The sequence below is a fragment of the Hippopotamus amphibius genome, chromosome 8 (assembly GCF_030028045.1).
Source record: "Hippopotamus amphibius kiboko isolate mHipAmp2 chromosome 8, mHipAmp2.hap2, whole genome shotgun sequence".
Classification (NCBI taxonomy): domain Eukaryota; kingdom Metazoa; phylum Chordata; class Mammalia; order Artiodactyla; family Hippopotamidae; genus Hippopotamus; species Hippopotamus amphibius.
Window position 1 is genome coordinate 146,378,953 of NC_080193.1, and position 15,565 is coordinate 146,394,517.

Genomic DNA, 15,565 nt, shown 5'->3' on the forward strand with positions numbered 1-15,565 from the left:
CTGATGGGCAGTCCATGTGTGGTCCAGAGGTCTGGGCTGGAGCTGGCAGAGGGGTGATTCTTGAAGCAACAGGACTGGGTGAATCTGTCATGGAGAGTGTGTGATGAGGTGAGAAAGGGCCCAAGACCAAGCTCCAGCGAACCCCAAGTTAGGGACCCACATGGAGAACAACAGGGATGTGAGAGGAGAGACCAGAGAGGAAGGGGCAAAACCAGGTGAGTGCACCATCATAGAGTCAAAAAGCCAGCAGCTACCCCTCCCCCAATCCCCGGGTCCTGCTGCCAGAGGGTTTCTGAATCTGCGCGGCAGGGAAGGGGGCCTCAAAGGTCATCTGAGGACCCCCCCCCAACCTATGCATGTGTACCTGGTGTGCATTTAGACCTAGTCAATGTTTTATTAAAACACATTAAAAATAAAGAGCTAGGGATGTTTCAACTCTGCCAGAGGTTGCTGGGAGGTGGAGTAAGGTGGTCTGTCAGGTGCCTGCTGGGATCTGTGACATGGCAGCCAGAGGGCCTTCTGGGAGGATGTTTGCATGCACTGACCATGGTGGGTCCCAAATCCCAGTGATGGAGCACGGAGGGGTTGGAGGGAGCAGACACTGTGCGTGCCTTTTGGGAGAATGTGCAGGCCCAAGCCACCGCACTGTCCTCTAGCCAGGCTCTGCAGAGAGCTGGGGCCCCGGGGAAGGCAGGCCATCAGCCAGACGGAGGCCAGGCTTCTCCAGAGGGTGACGTGGGGCGGGGTGTGGGGCTGCAAGACCATGGACGACAAGGGGTCCCTCCACTCGGCCTGCAGGGTTTCCCTGGGGACTGGTCTCACGAGTCCTGCTCCGGCTGCCGGTAGTCCCCCAGGGCAGGTTCCCCAGGGCTCTTCCCTCTCCTGGCCGCTTATCTAAACCACAGCCGACCCAGAGGCTTTCCACGGCCCTGCCGTCTGACCCATCTGCCTCACTGTTGACCATGACCACAGCCCCACCACAACGACCGGGCCGTGCAGGCTCACTCTGACCTCAGACAGGAGACTGGCCGCTGGGCCCAGGGCCTGCTGGAAGGGGCTCAGCTGATACTGGGGGAAGAACAGGTGGCGATGGGGCAGTGGGCCTCCCGCGAGGAGCCCAGGGCAGGCAGGTGGGGGAGGTGAAAGCAGAGGTGGGTGGCCCGGGTGAGGGTGAGCGGATGCGAGGGGAGGGCCCATTCGTGGGCAGGGTGTGTGCGCGCTCACGTATGTACATGTGCATGCGTGTACACATATATGCATATGTGTGTATGGTACCTGTGACTGTGTGTGTACATGTATATGTGTATGCATATGTGTGAGTGCCTGTGTGTGTACGTATATGTGTGTGTACATACATGTACATAGGCGGGTGGGGAGATGTATTGCACCCACCACACCAGGCAGTCAGCCCAGCCCAGTCCCCCCAAGCTCCACCCGGCCCTGCACCCTGCCCTCCTGCTCAGGCGGCCCCGGCCACCCTCCGCTGGGCAGGAGTCCTCTCCCAGCCACACGCTGGCCCACGGTTTCCCTCTGCCATCGGCCCCCCCGGCTCTGACTCTCAGGGTTTTGTCATCCTCTCAGGACGGCTGAGAAGATGCCCTCTCCTGTACCACCATGGAGTGAAAAGAAAAAGTCCCAGACTTGCTTTCCGTACTTCCTGTGGATCTGGAGTGGGATGTTGGGCCATCTTTTTTTAAAGCTTTTAATTTTGGAAAATTTTGAGCAGATACAAACAGAATAGTTCCGATGAACCCCCAGTGTCAGTCGACCTCAACTTTGGCAGCCAGCAAATCATGACTCAAACTGTGTCATCTGCTCTCCATCTACCAAAATTTCAGCATGAATAAAAGATAACGGCCTTGAAACATGCATGGCAGTGATGCCGTCACCACCCCTGATCAAACATTTAATGTCATCAAATGTGCAGCCCGTGTTCACACGTTCCCCACGGTCGTCCACACTTTTAAAATGACTTACCTGGATGGGCTGTGATCTGAGGGGTCGGGCTCCAGGCCCGAGACCTGCGTGCCGTCACGAGCCCTCCTCCCCAGCCTCGCGGTCTGCGCCCTGCCGTGTGGACTCAGCCCCCACCCGCGGGCCGCGCTCTTCACACCCCTGGCTCCCGGCCCGGGCTCCGCCGTCGAGGCCTCGGGGGGCCCTTGGCGGAGGTGCTTCTCCCGCTCTGACTCAGTACTTTCCATCCCTGCCTATGCCCGCTGTCGCCCTCGCCCCGGGGTCCACACACAGGCGGGAGCCTCCTGCTCGGGGCTCCTCGGTGTCGAGACAAACCCCCGTGTTGTCTGACTCGCGCGCGGTCCCACGGGGCAAAACGGACCTCAGGGAGGCCCTGGCCTTTCCCTCCGCACCCGCCTGCGCTCGCGCACCGAGTGAATAAAAGCTGGATTGTGACGTGCAGCTGGCTCAGCCTCCTCACTGACCTCCTCGGCGCCAGCAGCTCCGCAGGATCCGAGGTCCACTCCCTCTCTGACGGCTGCCACGTCACATCTCCTCCATCTCTTTGCCTTCCCCTTTTTAATTTTTTTGTATTGAAGTGTAGTTGATGGACAATGTTGTGTGAATTTCTGCTGTACAGCAAAGTGGCTCAGTTATACACACACACACATTCTTTTTCACATTCTTTTCCATTATAGTTTATCATAGGATATTGATAGAGTTCCCTCTGCTATACAGTAGACCTTGCTGTTTATCCAGCCTGTGTATAATAGTTTGCATCTGCTAATCCCAAACTCCCAGTCCGTCCTTCCCCCACCCTCCTTCACCTCCCCTCTTCATTCTTGTCTTCGGGGCCTGGCCCCTGTTGAGTGGCCCCCAGACCTTTGGGTGTCACTGGCTGTGTTCTGTGCCTGCTTCAGCTCCTGTTACTGGGTGGCTAGCTCCAGAGGCTAGGTCAGGTTCAGGTGTGATTTGGGGGGTTCAGTAAGACCATGTCATGACGTGGCTGGTTGTTTTTTAAAGTAGAGTTGCAAATTCATGGATTTAAACATTTTTTATGTTTTAATTGGTTAAAATTGTTCTTGTGGATGTTAACGCATCTCATCTTTGGCCACTGGGAGCGAACTTGCTTTGACGCTTGCGTCCCCTTGACAATGGCCAACAGTCTTGATCTGCTTTGTTCTCCAGTATACGAAACACCATTCTGGGCACATCCTCTATGTTTCCCAACCCAGACTTTGAAAGCACCCACTTCTCTCTGCAGCCACTCTTCCTCTTACGAGAAATGCTAGTGAGAGACCACAGCCTGGCTGTTACGGGTGCTGGGCAGTGGACAGAACTAAGAGCATTTCTTTTAAGATAAGACACAGTATGAGTACATCCGGACACTTGTCACTCAAGTTCAGATCTGCTTGGCTTCGACGTTACTTTGCTGATAATCCACCTCTATCCCATCCGAAGTCTCAGCGACGACGCCCAACACAATCGTTTGTTTTAATCCCGTAACACAGCAATCTCAAGATAACATCGCACTACTACCAGCAGCATGGTCACTGAACACAGTTCAGGATGTTTTTATGTGCTTGGAAAAATTCTTGGGTTATATAGATGTACAGACAAAACTGTTTTTAAATTATTTGGAAGCCAATTGCAGGCAGTGAAACATTTTGGCCATTCTTTTCGTCCTCAGGCTGTGTGAACGTACAATCACAATCCTGCATTTTAAAATCACTTGGAAGAATTTGGTAGGGTTATTCTACCAACAGATTATGCAAATTAATTGGCTCTACCTTGCTTTCAAGTTCAAGAATTCCTTTAAATATATAATTTAATTTAATTTAGTAATTATGTAAATATTCACATGGTTCTAAAGCCAAATCCACTAACCAAGGTTTCTTCACAGAAACCTAGTTTCTGTCCCTATCTCCCTTCACCTCATTTCCACCTAGTCCCTGTAGGTAACAATTTAAACAGATTTTATGATTTATTTTTCCATTTGTAAAAATGTCAGCTGCTGCCCCTATATGAATAAATAGGGACAACACCCTTTTTTCACTTAGCAGTGTGTCCGGGAGGTACCCACACTCTCGTGTACAGAAATATTTCTCCTCCCTTTTTGCAGCTGCCCGGTGCTCCGTGGTGTGGGCTGAACGTGCGTTATGCAACCAGGGCCCTATGGACAGGTGTGTGCGTGGTTTCCAGACTTGCTGCTCTACCGTGCTGCAAGGAATAGCCTCTCAAGTATCTTTTTCCTAGCTCTACCCATCTGTCTGTGGAAGAGATTCCGAGAGGTGGGATTACTGCGTCCAAGGGCAGTGCATCTCTAATGCTGCAGGATATCACCAGGTGTCCCTCCACGGGCGGTTAAACATCAATGGGTAGGGTCTGAGGATGTCTTCCCCTCATAGAAGGTTGTCGAACCTTGGCCCATGGCGGGGGAGAAGTGATACTGCAGTGTCTTTAAATTTAGAGTTCGCTTTCGAGCTGATTACATCTCCTTTTCTGTGGTCTGTTCATCTCTCTCTCAGCTGGCGTCTTGCCCAGAGGAAACATCTCGGAGGGTCCTGGGAGGGACATGAGACGCCTCAGCAGAAGGTGAGGGCCTCTGGCCTCAGCATCTCTTGGGATGTCGGTTAAGTTGGGCTCAGCCCAGACAGACCGCCTCACATCCGCCTGCCCTGGAGGCCAGCTGCCCTTAGGGGAGGGGGACGGGGGAACCCCTCATGGAGGGACAGGCCCCTCTCAAGGGAGACGCACCCCCTCCAGCGCTGAACCCAGCGCTGCCGTTAAGGCGAGGATGAAGGGCGCTGGGCACACGCTTGGCTCTCTGCCCGTCAGACTCCCAGGGGAGTGGCCACCTGCAGAGGAGGGAGGGCAGAGCGTGGGCGGGGCTGCCCGGGCAGGCAGGGGTGGCCCCCTCTGCTGAGAAGGGAGGCCCGAGACCGGGCGGGGCACGGGCGGCTAGAGGGCCGCGAGGGGAGGCAGCATCCCCAGGAGGGGCTGGTGTGGGGCTGGCAGCTGGCCTTCCAGGCAGAGGAGCCCCGGCAGAGAAAGGGGAAGGAGGTCCCGGAGGAGGAAGGAACCTGCGGCTGGACGGGCAGCACAGCCCACCCGCGGCCTCTGCGGGAGGGGTCCGGGGGCTCAGGGCAGGCGGTGGAGCAGACGGCCAGGGAGCCACCCCGGAGGAGCCCTGACGGCCCATCGGCTCCCCTGTGGGGCAGCCCGGCAAGGCCAGCAGAGCCTCAGGACCCCACCAGGACCCTCCAGGACCCCCTCACAAATCTCTCAGGACCCCTAGTGTCCCTCTGCTGTCCTGTGGTGGCTTCTCCCCTGGCACAGGCCCCCTTGCTGGGAAAGGACTGGACGTGCCGGGCTTGGCCCCTGCCAGGCGCTGCGGGATCCCAGGGTGAAGGGCTGGAGGACGGTGGGGCCGAGGTAGGGTCTGTCTAGGGGCACAAGGGGTTTCTGAGGGGGACTCGGGGGGCGCAGGGGGCACGCAGTGAGAGGGCAGGGGCACCGTGACGGCTGGACACCAGGGCTGCCCGCCCCAGGGCCCCAGAGTGCATGCCCGGGCACACGGCCTCTGTCCACTGGGCCGCCGCGTGGCAGTCACAGAGGGAGGACAGTCCGGAGCCTGGAGAGCGTCTGGGGTGAGGACCACAGGCTCCGCCACCCCAGGTGTGCCCACTCGTTTCTGGAAACGTGGCATCCTTGAGCCCCCCAGAGCCTGCCCGCCGTGGGCTCCCTGGCCAGTGGGCACCGGGTAGCGGCGGAGGCCGGAGGCCGAGGGCAGGCAGGCAGTGTGGCCGCCACACCCTCCCCGGTGTTTCCAAGCCCGGCGCTCTTCTCTCTCTGACTGCGTCCCACTCACTCCATCATTTGAGTGTGTGTGGACAGAGTGGGCGCCCAAAGGTGGACCGTGGAACCAAGCCTCCCTGTCCCCTGTCCACAGGCACAGCCAGGCCCTGAGGGTGGGCTGCTGGGGGCTCCCACGACCCCTGCCCTCCTGCCCCCTCTTCTCCCCGGCCACACCCACCCCCAGCCGCATTTGCGGAATGAATGAATGAAAGGGGGAGGGGCGGGAGCAGAGTGGGTCTCAGAGGCCACAGAGCGACCTTGTGGAGGGACAGAGGTGGCAGCTGCAGGGGCGGGGGCTGGAGGACGTCCCGCAGGTGGGCCCCTGCCGGTCACGGGGGCCGCCAGGTGCGAGTGGCGGGCAGGAGGTGGGGTCCCCGCAGCCTGGTGGGAGGCGGGTGGCAGGGCCGCTGGCTGCCGCCTGCCCGTCCCCTGCCCTCCGCCCACACGGGTCAAGGCCTTGGATTTCCCTGCCCCTCGAACCACTTCCGCGGTGCGGTCCCCTCTCCGCCTCGCCAGCAGGCAGCGCACGGAGATGTCCCAAGTCACGTCCAAAGCCCAGCAGCGGTGGCGGGGTGAGCGCCAGGCCCGGCACAGAGCAAGCGTCAGGTTGAGGGCCCATCGGGCCGGAGAGCTGGACGCAGGCAGCCAACCGCCCCGCCCACGTGCCCTGGCTGAGGGACCACCTGCTCCGTCTGCCTCGGGCAGACCCTTCCCCAGCCCCTCACCTGTTGCTCTGTTTTTATAAACTTCTTATTACGGGAAAGCTCAACTATATATCCAAGTAGGGGGCCTGGTACAGAGAACCCCGGTCCCCTGCCCCACAAGGGTCGACGGCCCGACTCCTGCTGCATCGACAGCCCGCCCCCCTCCCGGGTCTTCCAGGCAAATCCCAGCCGCTGTGTCGCCCCAGCCGGTGACCCCTGAGTGTGCTTCCAGCGGACAAATGTCCAGCCAAGGCGCCGTGACGGCGCCCGAGGACAGAGGGCTGATTCCTGGCGTCTTCCCCGGGCTGGCGGCTCCCCGCCGCCCAGGCACAGGAGGTCGCCGTCCCCAGGTGGCTCTCAGCAGTCTGGGCCGCGAGGCCGCGTCTGGACACACCTCTGCCCCTCTGGGCTGTGGATCCTACGGCCGGGTCCCCCGCAGGGCTGTGAGTCTCGGGGCAGAGCCGGGGGCCTGGGCCCGTCCAGCTGCCCCCTCGCAAGGGACCGACCTGCAGGGAGACAAAGGGAGCGCGGCGGGGAAGAACCAGCCGGGGGGCCACAGGCCCAGCGGACAGGGGGCTCCTGGGGGTCCGTGGAGCGGCCCCCGGGTGGGGTGACAGGGAGGACGCCAGAGAGGGGAGGGCAAGGGGGCATCCCGGCCGGGAAGGGCCCATCCCCTGCCTCTCCTGGCCTCCCTCCCGGAAGCAGAGGCCCGTCTGACGGCTCAGGGGACACCCCGGGCCCAGGACTTGCAGGGAGAGGCAGCCCGGCCAGTGCGCGCCGGGGCCCGTGGCGGCTCAGGGTTGAGGTGGAGTTCAGGGTGTCCCCTCATGACGGGGGCCCCTCTTCCTGTAAGGCGGGAGGGACGCTGGCCCACCAAGGGGGAGCGGGGAGCAGGAGCGGCTGTGGGAGAGGACGCTGGACCAGACTGCGGGGACGAGCAGGACAGGGAGGCCAAGGGCACAGCAGCCAGCGGCCCCGGGCAGGGCCGCCCGGCCGGGGGGCTGGGGGGTGGAGGGAAGGGGGGGTGACCTGCAGCAGTCGCCCCCTCTCCATCCCTGCGGCCGTGTCCCCCCCAGCTTCCTCCACTCCCCTGCGTGGCATAACCTAGTCACCCCCTGCCTCGCTCACGATGGTGACAGCAGGGGCGGATAACAGGGCTTTTGGCCAGACCAGTGTTGGGGGGGAGGGATGTTTCCCACACCTAGTTTCTGAGAAGAGGGGAACAGAAAGTGCCAGCAGTGACAGACGTCTGCGTCTTCTCTCTCAGCTTCTCAGGGATGCCTGGCCCAAGGCTGAGCCCAGGGCCCGGAGGCCTCGGGTCCCAGGCACGCCTGTGTACCCTCCCACCCCCCACCGGGCACCTGGGGCAGGGCTGGGGCCAGGGCTGGTGCCAGGGCGAGGCAAGTGAGGCACTGGCCTGCGCACCTCATCTAAGAGGCCCCACCGACGTCCGCGGTCAAGAGAAACTGTCCTTCCCTGCAATGTTTGAACACATCGGGGGCAATGAAAAATCCACAAAGAGCAGAGAATCAGCATACTAGCTAAAGGCAGGGTGATGGGACCAGCGCTCCTTTGGGCTGAGGGAGCAGCGGAAGAGCAGCCTCCCGCGGGCGGGCAGAGCGGCGCGGGGTCCGCCTCCACCCCCACGCCTGCCCACTTCTCCCTGCGGCTGTGAGCTCCCCCTCCGCCCAGCTGTGCCGGGATTGTGAAAGAGGCCGTCAGCTCCCTCCTGCTCCTCCTCCAGCCTCCGGTTCCCAGTGCTGAGGCATCACTCGTGCCCTTGCATCTTCCAGGAAGCCCCTCCCCATCTCCGCGCCTCCCACCTCCTAGGTCCAGCGCGGGCTGCCGCCTTCAAGAAGCCGCCCGGTCCCGCGCTGCCCTCTGCGAAGCCCCGCGATGTGAGTACACCCCCTCCCTCCCGGTGCTGGGCGCGCCCACCGGGGCCATCCACACCCCCCAGCCCCACTCCAGCCTTGCTCAGCACGGTGCCCACGTGTGGGGCGGCAAGGGTGGGCACGGAGGAGGGGCAGGTTGTCGTGTAGAGGGAGGCGGGAGTGGGCACAGAGTGTATGCCGCCTGGGGAGGAAAGCCCGGCTGGGTCAGGGCCCTCGGCCAGTGGCTCTGCTGCCCGGCTCAGGACACCCCAACCTTCGCCCTCCTTCTAGGCCGCGGTCCTGAAGCCTCCACTCTAGGGGCTTCGTTCCTTCCTGGACCCTGACGGCGGGGGCATCGCTCCCACCCCAGGTGAGGAGGCTGGGGGTGGGGCTGGCGGGCAGGAGCTCCTGGAGGCAGCGAGGTTCTGGGATGAGGGTGGGCGTGGGGGCCCTGGGCCACATCCAGCAGCCTCTTTCGGGGCGACGCCGCCTCCCCAGCACTTTCCTCGAAGGAAGGCTCATCCAGATAGGGCGGCGATGCCAGTCTCCCATCGTGTGAGTGTGTCCCCCAACTACGCGGAGGGGTGGGGGCCAGGAGGAAGGGGGAGGAGGGATCCTCCTCAGACCCGCGCGTGGACCCCGCCCCCTGCAGCCCTGCTGCGTGGGCTCTCCGGCAGGTGCGCAGCGGGAGAGGAGGTGCTGGGACCAGGGCCGGGGCGGGCGGGGCGCTCAGAGACGGAGCCCTGTCTGGGCCTGAGCAAGGCTCCGGGGCTCCGTGGCGGGGGCTGGCCGCGGGGCCGGGGGCCCTTCCCCGTCCTTCTCCGAGGACGGTCCTTTGTGGTGCTGAGACCGCCCGGCAGCGAGAACGGGCCTGGGCCGGAATCTGAAGACGGCCTGGTGGGGCCAGGCCTCTCGGCCCCCCGGGGATCCCGTGGGACTTGAGGAAAGGACCCAGCCCTGCCCTGGGCATCCCTGTCGTCCCTCCGCTGGGAGGGGGCCGGCTGCAGGGCCAGGAGAGGGAAGGGCTGTGGGGCGGGGAGGCGGGGGCCGAAGACCCGTCCTGCTCCGGGTCAACCAGTTCTGAGCCTGTGGCCACGCATGGTTCCAGAGCACCTGCGGTGGGCCAAGAACCTGCTTGCTCCTTGGCGCTGGCCACCCGCTTGGATTCTCAGGTTGGGGCCATTGCTTGACGGGTTAATGGGATTTGTGAAGGCCCTGCTCTGCGTGAGAGCGGGTGGGGTCCCAGCCGCAGGCCAGAACAAGGACACGGGAGAAATTCAGAAGTTCTGTGGAGGACAGCAGGCAGAGCGGGGGCTAGAGGTGGGTCCGGGGGGGAGGCTGGGAAGGCTGCGGGCTCCGAGGGACACAGAGGAGGGAAGGCAGGGGAGGAGCCCACGGTGGGACCCGCAGGCCTGGGCCTGGAGGGTGGAGCCCAGGCCCCTGCTCAGGCCTCCGGGCGGGGTCCCTGGCCCCAGGTTCAGGAGGCCTGGGCCAGCCTCTCCCCTTCTTGGGGCCTCAGTTTCCTCCTGTGGAAACGGGCAGGGGTGGGGTCGGAGCTCTCCCCAGCCCCTTGCAGTCTGTGCAGAGAGAGATGCTGAGGTCAGGTGCTGTGGGGCCCAAGCTGAGGGGACAAGGCCCTGCCCTCAGCTGCGTGGGGCGGAGGCGGGGTGGTCTGCAGGGAGGGTGGAAATAGCCCCTTTGAGCAGCCCTGAGCTCGGAGTGGAGAGCCTGCCGAAGAGAACGCCCCAGGAGGGCCTGGAGGAGCTAGGGAGGAGAACACTGCAGATCAGGGGCAGGGGTGGGCCGGACGAGGGGCGGCTGGTGGAGGGGTGGGGAGAGACGGCAGCTGGAGCAGAGCGGCAGGAAGTCCGTGTGCGCTGGAGGTCAGCCCGTCCGCGTGGGTACCGTGTGTGCGAAGGTGCAGGGCCTTCCTGCCAGGATGCCGCGCGGGGGCGGGGGAGCAGCGACCGCAGCCCGGGGCGCGGCCCTGGGAAAGGCTCAGCCCGTGCAGAGATGGCGGGAGAGGATGCCTCCACACCGCGGGTGGTCGGGACGCGTTGGCTTGGGCTGTTCCCAGAACGCGTGCCCCGTCTCAGCAGGCACGCTGCTTCTCTAGAGGCATCACACGGGAGGAGCCCCACTCCCTCTCCCAGAGCGTCCCCAGGCAGCCCGGGGCCGGGGCCGGGGCCGGGGCAGGTGGTGGGGAGCCCCGTCACCTCCAGTGAGGGCTGGGGTGGGGGTCTCGGCAGGTGGGCTGGGACATGGTTTCGAGCCTCAGCAGCGTGTCCTGATGGAGGAGCTCCGTGAGGGGTGATGGTCTGGAAAGGGGGCATGCGCGTGGTAGCCATGCAGAACTTAGGGTGTCTCCCGAGGCCTGGACTCCCACCTCATTCGAGTCTCTGAGATCTGTCCGTGGGTTGAGACCAACCTCTGACGCTGGAAGAGGAGGTGTCTGGGTGGGGCGTTCCTAGCACGGTGAGTGCTGCTTTGTGAAGCTGGTCCTGGATCCTGGGCTGTTTCTAAAGTGGGGTCCCAGCTCCCGTGGTCTCTATGGTGCCCAGGTAATGGGGGTCTGCACCCCACGCTGTCCCAGATCCCCTTCAGGGAGTCTGCAGGGTTCCCAGGAGGGGGCAGGAGGGAGGGCTGGTGGGAGCCTGCGCTGTACTCAGGTCTCCCAAACGGGACCAGACTGCTTTTCAGGTGATGGCGAAGGTATCTCAGCTCAGAATCAGAGGCTGGCTTCCCACCTCTTGTGGGGAGCAGACTGATCTCACCATCACCATTGGAGCAGGAAGCGGTATCTCTGAGGTGCGGCTACCCCCTCAGCTCAGCAGCCCCCAGCAGGAAGTGGCAGGGCCCCTGACCGCCGGGCGCTCTGAGCACTGGCTGCAGTGGGGCCCCAGCCAGCCCAGGGCGATGGCTGCAGAGTGTCTGCTGGAGGGCGTGGGTCTGTACGTCTGAGGGGGAGGCCGGCCGGGAGGACCTGGCGCAGGCAGGACCTGAGCTGGTTGCCATGGCTTCTGGGAATCCCGCGCTATTTGCGCTGGACCTTGAGCGTTGACTCCCCAAGCTTTTTTCCCTGCGAAGGACAGAGATGAGGCACCGCGAACAGGGCGTTTTCTCACAGTCTCCTGCGCACCCTGAGATTCTTGCAGACGTGTGCCCTTCTCCCTGACAGTTTGTTTTATTATAAAAGGGGCAATTTGAAGACTGCAGCTAGATTTTTAAACGCTCCCTCACACAATATTGGGCCGCACGGAGGCTAGACTGAAAGTTACACCCCCCGGGTGTGTGGACCGGAGCGCAGCCCCGAGGCAGCCTGGGTGGAGGGCATCAGGGGAGGGGACAGGCCTGCCTCCCCCACCCCGGGCAGTGCCCTGGCTGCGCGTGAGGCAGAGGGGCAGCCACCGCGCTCTGCTGCAGGTGCCACCGGCCAGAGCAGGGAGGGGCCCGCCCTGGACCCCGCCCCGGTGGGGAGACGCCCGCCCTGGACCCCGCTCCGGTGGGGAGATGGCACGGAGCCCCCCCGCCCCCGCCGTGGCAGCCAGGCCCGCAGGATCCGGGGATGTGCGCAGCAGGCTCCCAGGGTCCTGGGCGGGGCAGGGGGAGGTGCCGGGCGCACACAGAGCCGGCCTGGCCGCCTGGGTCTGGGGGCCTCAGAACCTACACGGAGGGAGGCATCGCTCAGAACAGGGAGAGAACACGCCCAAAGCGTCACAAGCGAGGAGAGGCTCCTGTGCGTGTGTGGGCGGGGGGGGCAGGGATTTCACGCACAGGGAGCGGGTTCATGAAGCTTTAATCGCTGGCAAATGTGCCATTTGTATCAGAAGAGATGGAACAGGGCCGTTGGTGGGAGATTTCTGCGTCTGGCTGCGGTCTGGGCTCCTGCTTCCCTAATGGACCGTGGCCCGGAGGGTCCCAGGGGGCCGCGGCGGAGGAAATGGGCCCCCCACCCTCCCAGGCACCCGTGAGCCCGACACGGCCGGCGCGCGCTCCGGAGAGTTCTTCTCTTCCCGTGCGGGGGGGGCAGGGGCAGCAGATCCCCCCAGCCCGGCCGCGGCCCCCCCCGAGAGGACTGAGCCCCCTCCCTACCTCGCCTAAAGGCCCGCCGCTCGTGGGGGAGGAAGGCCACTGCCACGCCCCCCCCCAGGCCCTTCCGGCCGGAGGCAGCGAGGTGGGGGTGGGAGGGGCGTGGCGGGTGCGTGCCACTCCCGCACGCGTGCTCCGCGGTCGCACGGGTCTGGCACCAGCACCCCCGGGTTCTGCCCAGCTCAGGGTGAATCCGGAGTCTGACCTTCGCGCCATTTGCCACACCTGGCGTGCGGCGCCGCTGACCCGGTGCCCCCGGCCCCGGGGCGCTGGTCCCGGCAGTCCTGGGCTGTGCCATGGAGCGTGTCCAGGGCAGCGAGAGGCGTGGAGGGTGGGGCCCCGTGGGTGCTTCCGACGACGACGGGGTGGAGGACGCCCCGCGCCACCCTGAGGCCACCGCTTGGTGCCTGGAGGGGCAGGGCTGCCCTCGTGGCCCTGACCACACGGGGCTCAAGGGGACTCCTGACCCCAGCAGGGGCCTCAGGTCAACCTAAGTGGGACCTCAGGACAGAGAGCTGGGCAGGCTCTCAGAGGGAGGGAGGAGAGCGGGCGGGAGGCTGCTGCCTGGGGCGGCCCCAGCCACTGTCCCCTCAGGAAGAGGGTAACGCACAGGAGGGAGGGAGGGGGGTGGGAGGCCCGCGTGCTGGAGTTTTCTGGAGACCTGGCTGATCGAGTCACAGCCCGCTGTCCCGGATCTCAGCAGCCGGGAACGGCCCGTGGGGGCAGATGCCGGCCCTGCTGAGGTTCAGGGGTGGGTCAGACGCGCGCGCTGCCTGCAGCCAGGTTCGCAGAGGGGGACGGGGCGGCAGGCGGCCCTGGGCTTTGTCCGCGGCCTGTCTTGGAGTCGCCTCTGAGCCAGCTCCCCCACTGCCAGGTGAGAACGGCGCGGGGCTGGGGGGAGGCCGGCCCCGCCCCCTGGGCCCCATCCTGAGAACAGGCGGAGTTGGCGCGGCTGGACTAGGGGTGGACAGTGAGCTCCTGCCCTCCTTTCTGCGCAGGGGCAGGCAGGCCCCTGCAGAGGAGGCTTGGCGGAGGCAGAGGGCCCCGCGTCCAGCCCTGGGCCGGCTCACGGTGCCACCTCAGGCCCGCGGGCCTCTGAAGGCCTTGGTTTCCCCTCCCGTCCAGGGGAGGGGGGGCCAGGGTGGGGGCAGTGGCCAGGAGGGGGCCTCGGAGCTCCTTCTGGTTTCTCCTTAGGAAGGTGAACCTGGGGCCCCTGACTGTGGGGTGGGCGCTCACCTCCGGCATCCCTGCCTGGAAGTGGGGGGGCCAGGCTCCCCTCCCTGCGGGCGCCTCACACCCCGCTCCCCTCCTGCAGCCCCAGGACCATGAACAACAGTAACTGCAGCTCCAGTCCCGGCTCCGGGGAGTTTGCCAGGCCCCAGGAGGCCCAGCCCGTCCTCCTCGCCTACATGGTTGCGCTCCTGGTGCTGGGCCTGCTGCTCAACAGCCTGGCGCTCTGGGTGCTGTGCTGCCGCCTGCCACGCTGGACGGAGACCCGCATCTACATGGCCCACCTGGCCGTGGCCGACCTCTGCCTGCTCTGCGTCCTGCCCTTCTTTCTGCACTCCCTGGAGAGCAGCAACCAGGACACGCTGCTCTGCCAGCTCTCCCAGGGCACCTACCTGGCCAACCGGTACATGAGCATCAGCCTGGTCACGGCCATCGCCGTGGACCGCTACGTGGCCGTGCGGCACCCGCTGCGCGCCCGCAGACTCCGCTCCCCGCGCCAGGCCGCCGCCACGTGCGCCGCGCTCTGGGTGCTGGTGCTCGGCTCCCTGGCGCTCCGCTGGTTCCTGAGCGTGCAGGAGGGCGGCTTCTGCTTCACCAGCCGCCCCGGGGCGATTTCCTACACCGCAGTCTTCTCGCTGCTGGGCTTCTACCTGCCGCTGGCCGTGCTGGGCTTCTGCTCTCTGCAGGTGGTGGCCGCCCTGGCCCAGAGGCCAGCCACCGCCGTCGCGCGCCAGACGGAAGCCACCCGGAAGGCCTCCCGCATGGTCTTGGCGAACCTGGTCGTGTTCGTGGTCTGCTTCCTGCCCTTCCACGTGGTGCTGACTGTGCGCACGGCCATGGGCCACTCCTGTGCCATCCGTCTCGCCCTCCAGATCACCAGCAGACTCTCGGACGCCAACTGCTGCCTGGACGCCATCTGCTACTACTTCATGGCCAAGGAGTTCCAGGAGGCGTCTGTGCTGACCGCGCCCCTCAGAGCCAAGGCCCATAAGAGCCAGGACTCTCTGTGTGTGACCCTGTCCTAGGAGATGGGCCACAGGCTCCGCGGAGGTGCTGTCTGCTGGGGGGGCCTATGACCAGCGATGAGGAGCTCCAGGATTGGCCCTGAACTCACCGTGGGCTGTGGGCCCTCTTGGGAGGCCCAGGTGGGCAGGACAACCCAGGCATGGAGCCTGGGGAGGCAATACCCCCACCCCTGGGGCAGAAGAGGGACAGGGATGAGGGCAGGAGGACTCAGGCCTGAGCAAGGCCATCCCAGGGACCTCAGGATGGGGCTGCACACCTGCTGCTCCCAGAGCCTGGGACACCTGGGGCGCAGGGGGTGGGGGCCTGCTGGGCGCTGTGAGGCTCTGACGGCCAGCTTTCCGCGGCCCCCCACAGGGGCCAGAATAAAGCTCTCCACCAGGGCTCTGTGTGTGCCACCCACGCTCGTGTGGTGGGAGGTGGGGGGCCTGGGGCATCTTCCCAGGTGACTCTCTAGAACTTACCACCTGGGGGCTCTCCTCGGGCCCGACCACCCGCTTCCCACCCCTGCCCACTCCCCGTCCACCTGGAGTCCTGGCGGGGACTGTTGGCAGCCCCTGGAAGGGCCATGCTGGCTGCCCCGGGCGGCTGGTCCTCACCCGCCTGGTTGGTCCCAGGCGCGGGTCATGCCTGAGTGTGGACAGCTGGTCCTGAGCTCCGAGCCCACGTGTAGGGAGGGAGGGGGTGGAGGGGACAGTTAACGTCTGTGTCCGGCAGGTGACACGGGCACCTTCAAGGGCCGGAGGTAGGAGGAGCCCCGTGAGCCTGGGGTGTCAGGAGCCCCTGTAGACAGAGACGGCCTCTGGATAGAGAAAAAAGTGGGAGACGAGAGAG

General features: G+C 64.5%; 1 protein-coding gene across 1 annotated transcript; it reads left to right on the forward strand.

The window, feature by feature from the left end:
- The first annotated feature begins 9,685 nt into the window (after positions 1-9,685).
- GPR35 (G protein-coupled receptor 35) lies at positions 9,686-15,107 on the forward strand. The gene is made up of 2 exons (XM_057746368.1): positions 9,686-9,709; positions 13,794-15,107. The coding sequence occupies exon 2, from the start codon at positions 13,804-13,806 to the stop codon at positions 14,731-14,733; it is 930 nt and encodes a 309-aa protein (XP_057602351.1). The 5' UTR covers positions 9,686-9,709; positions 13,794-13,803; the 3' UTR covers positions 14,734-15,107.
- The last annotated feature ends 458 nt before the right edge of the window (positions 15,108-15,565 follow it).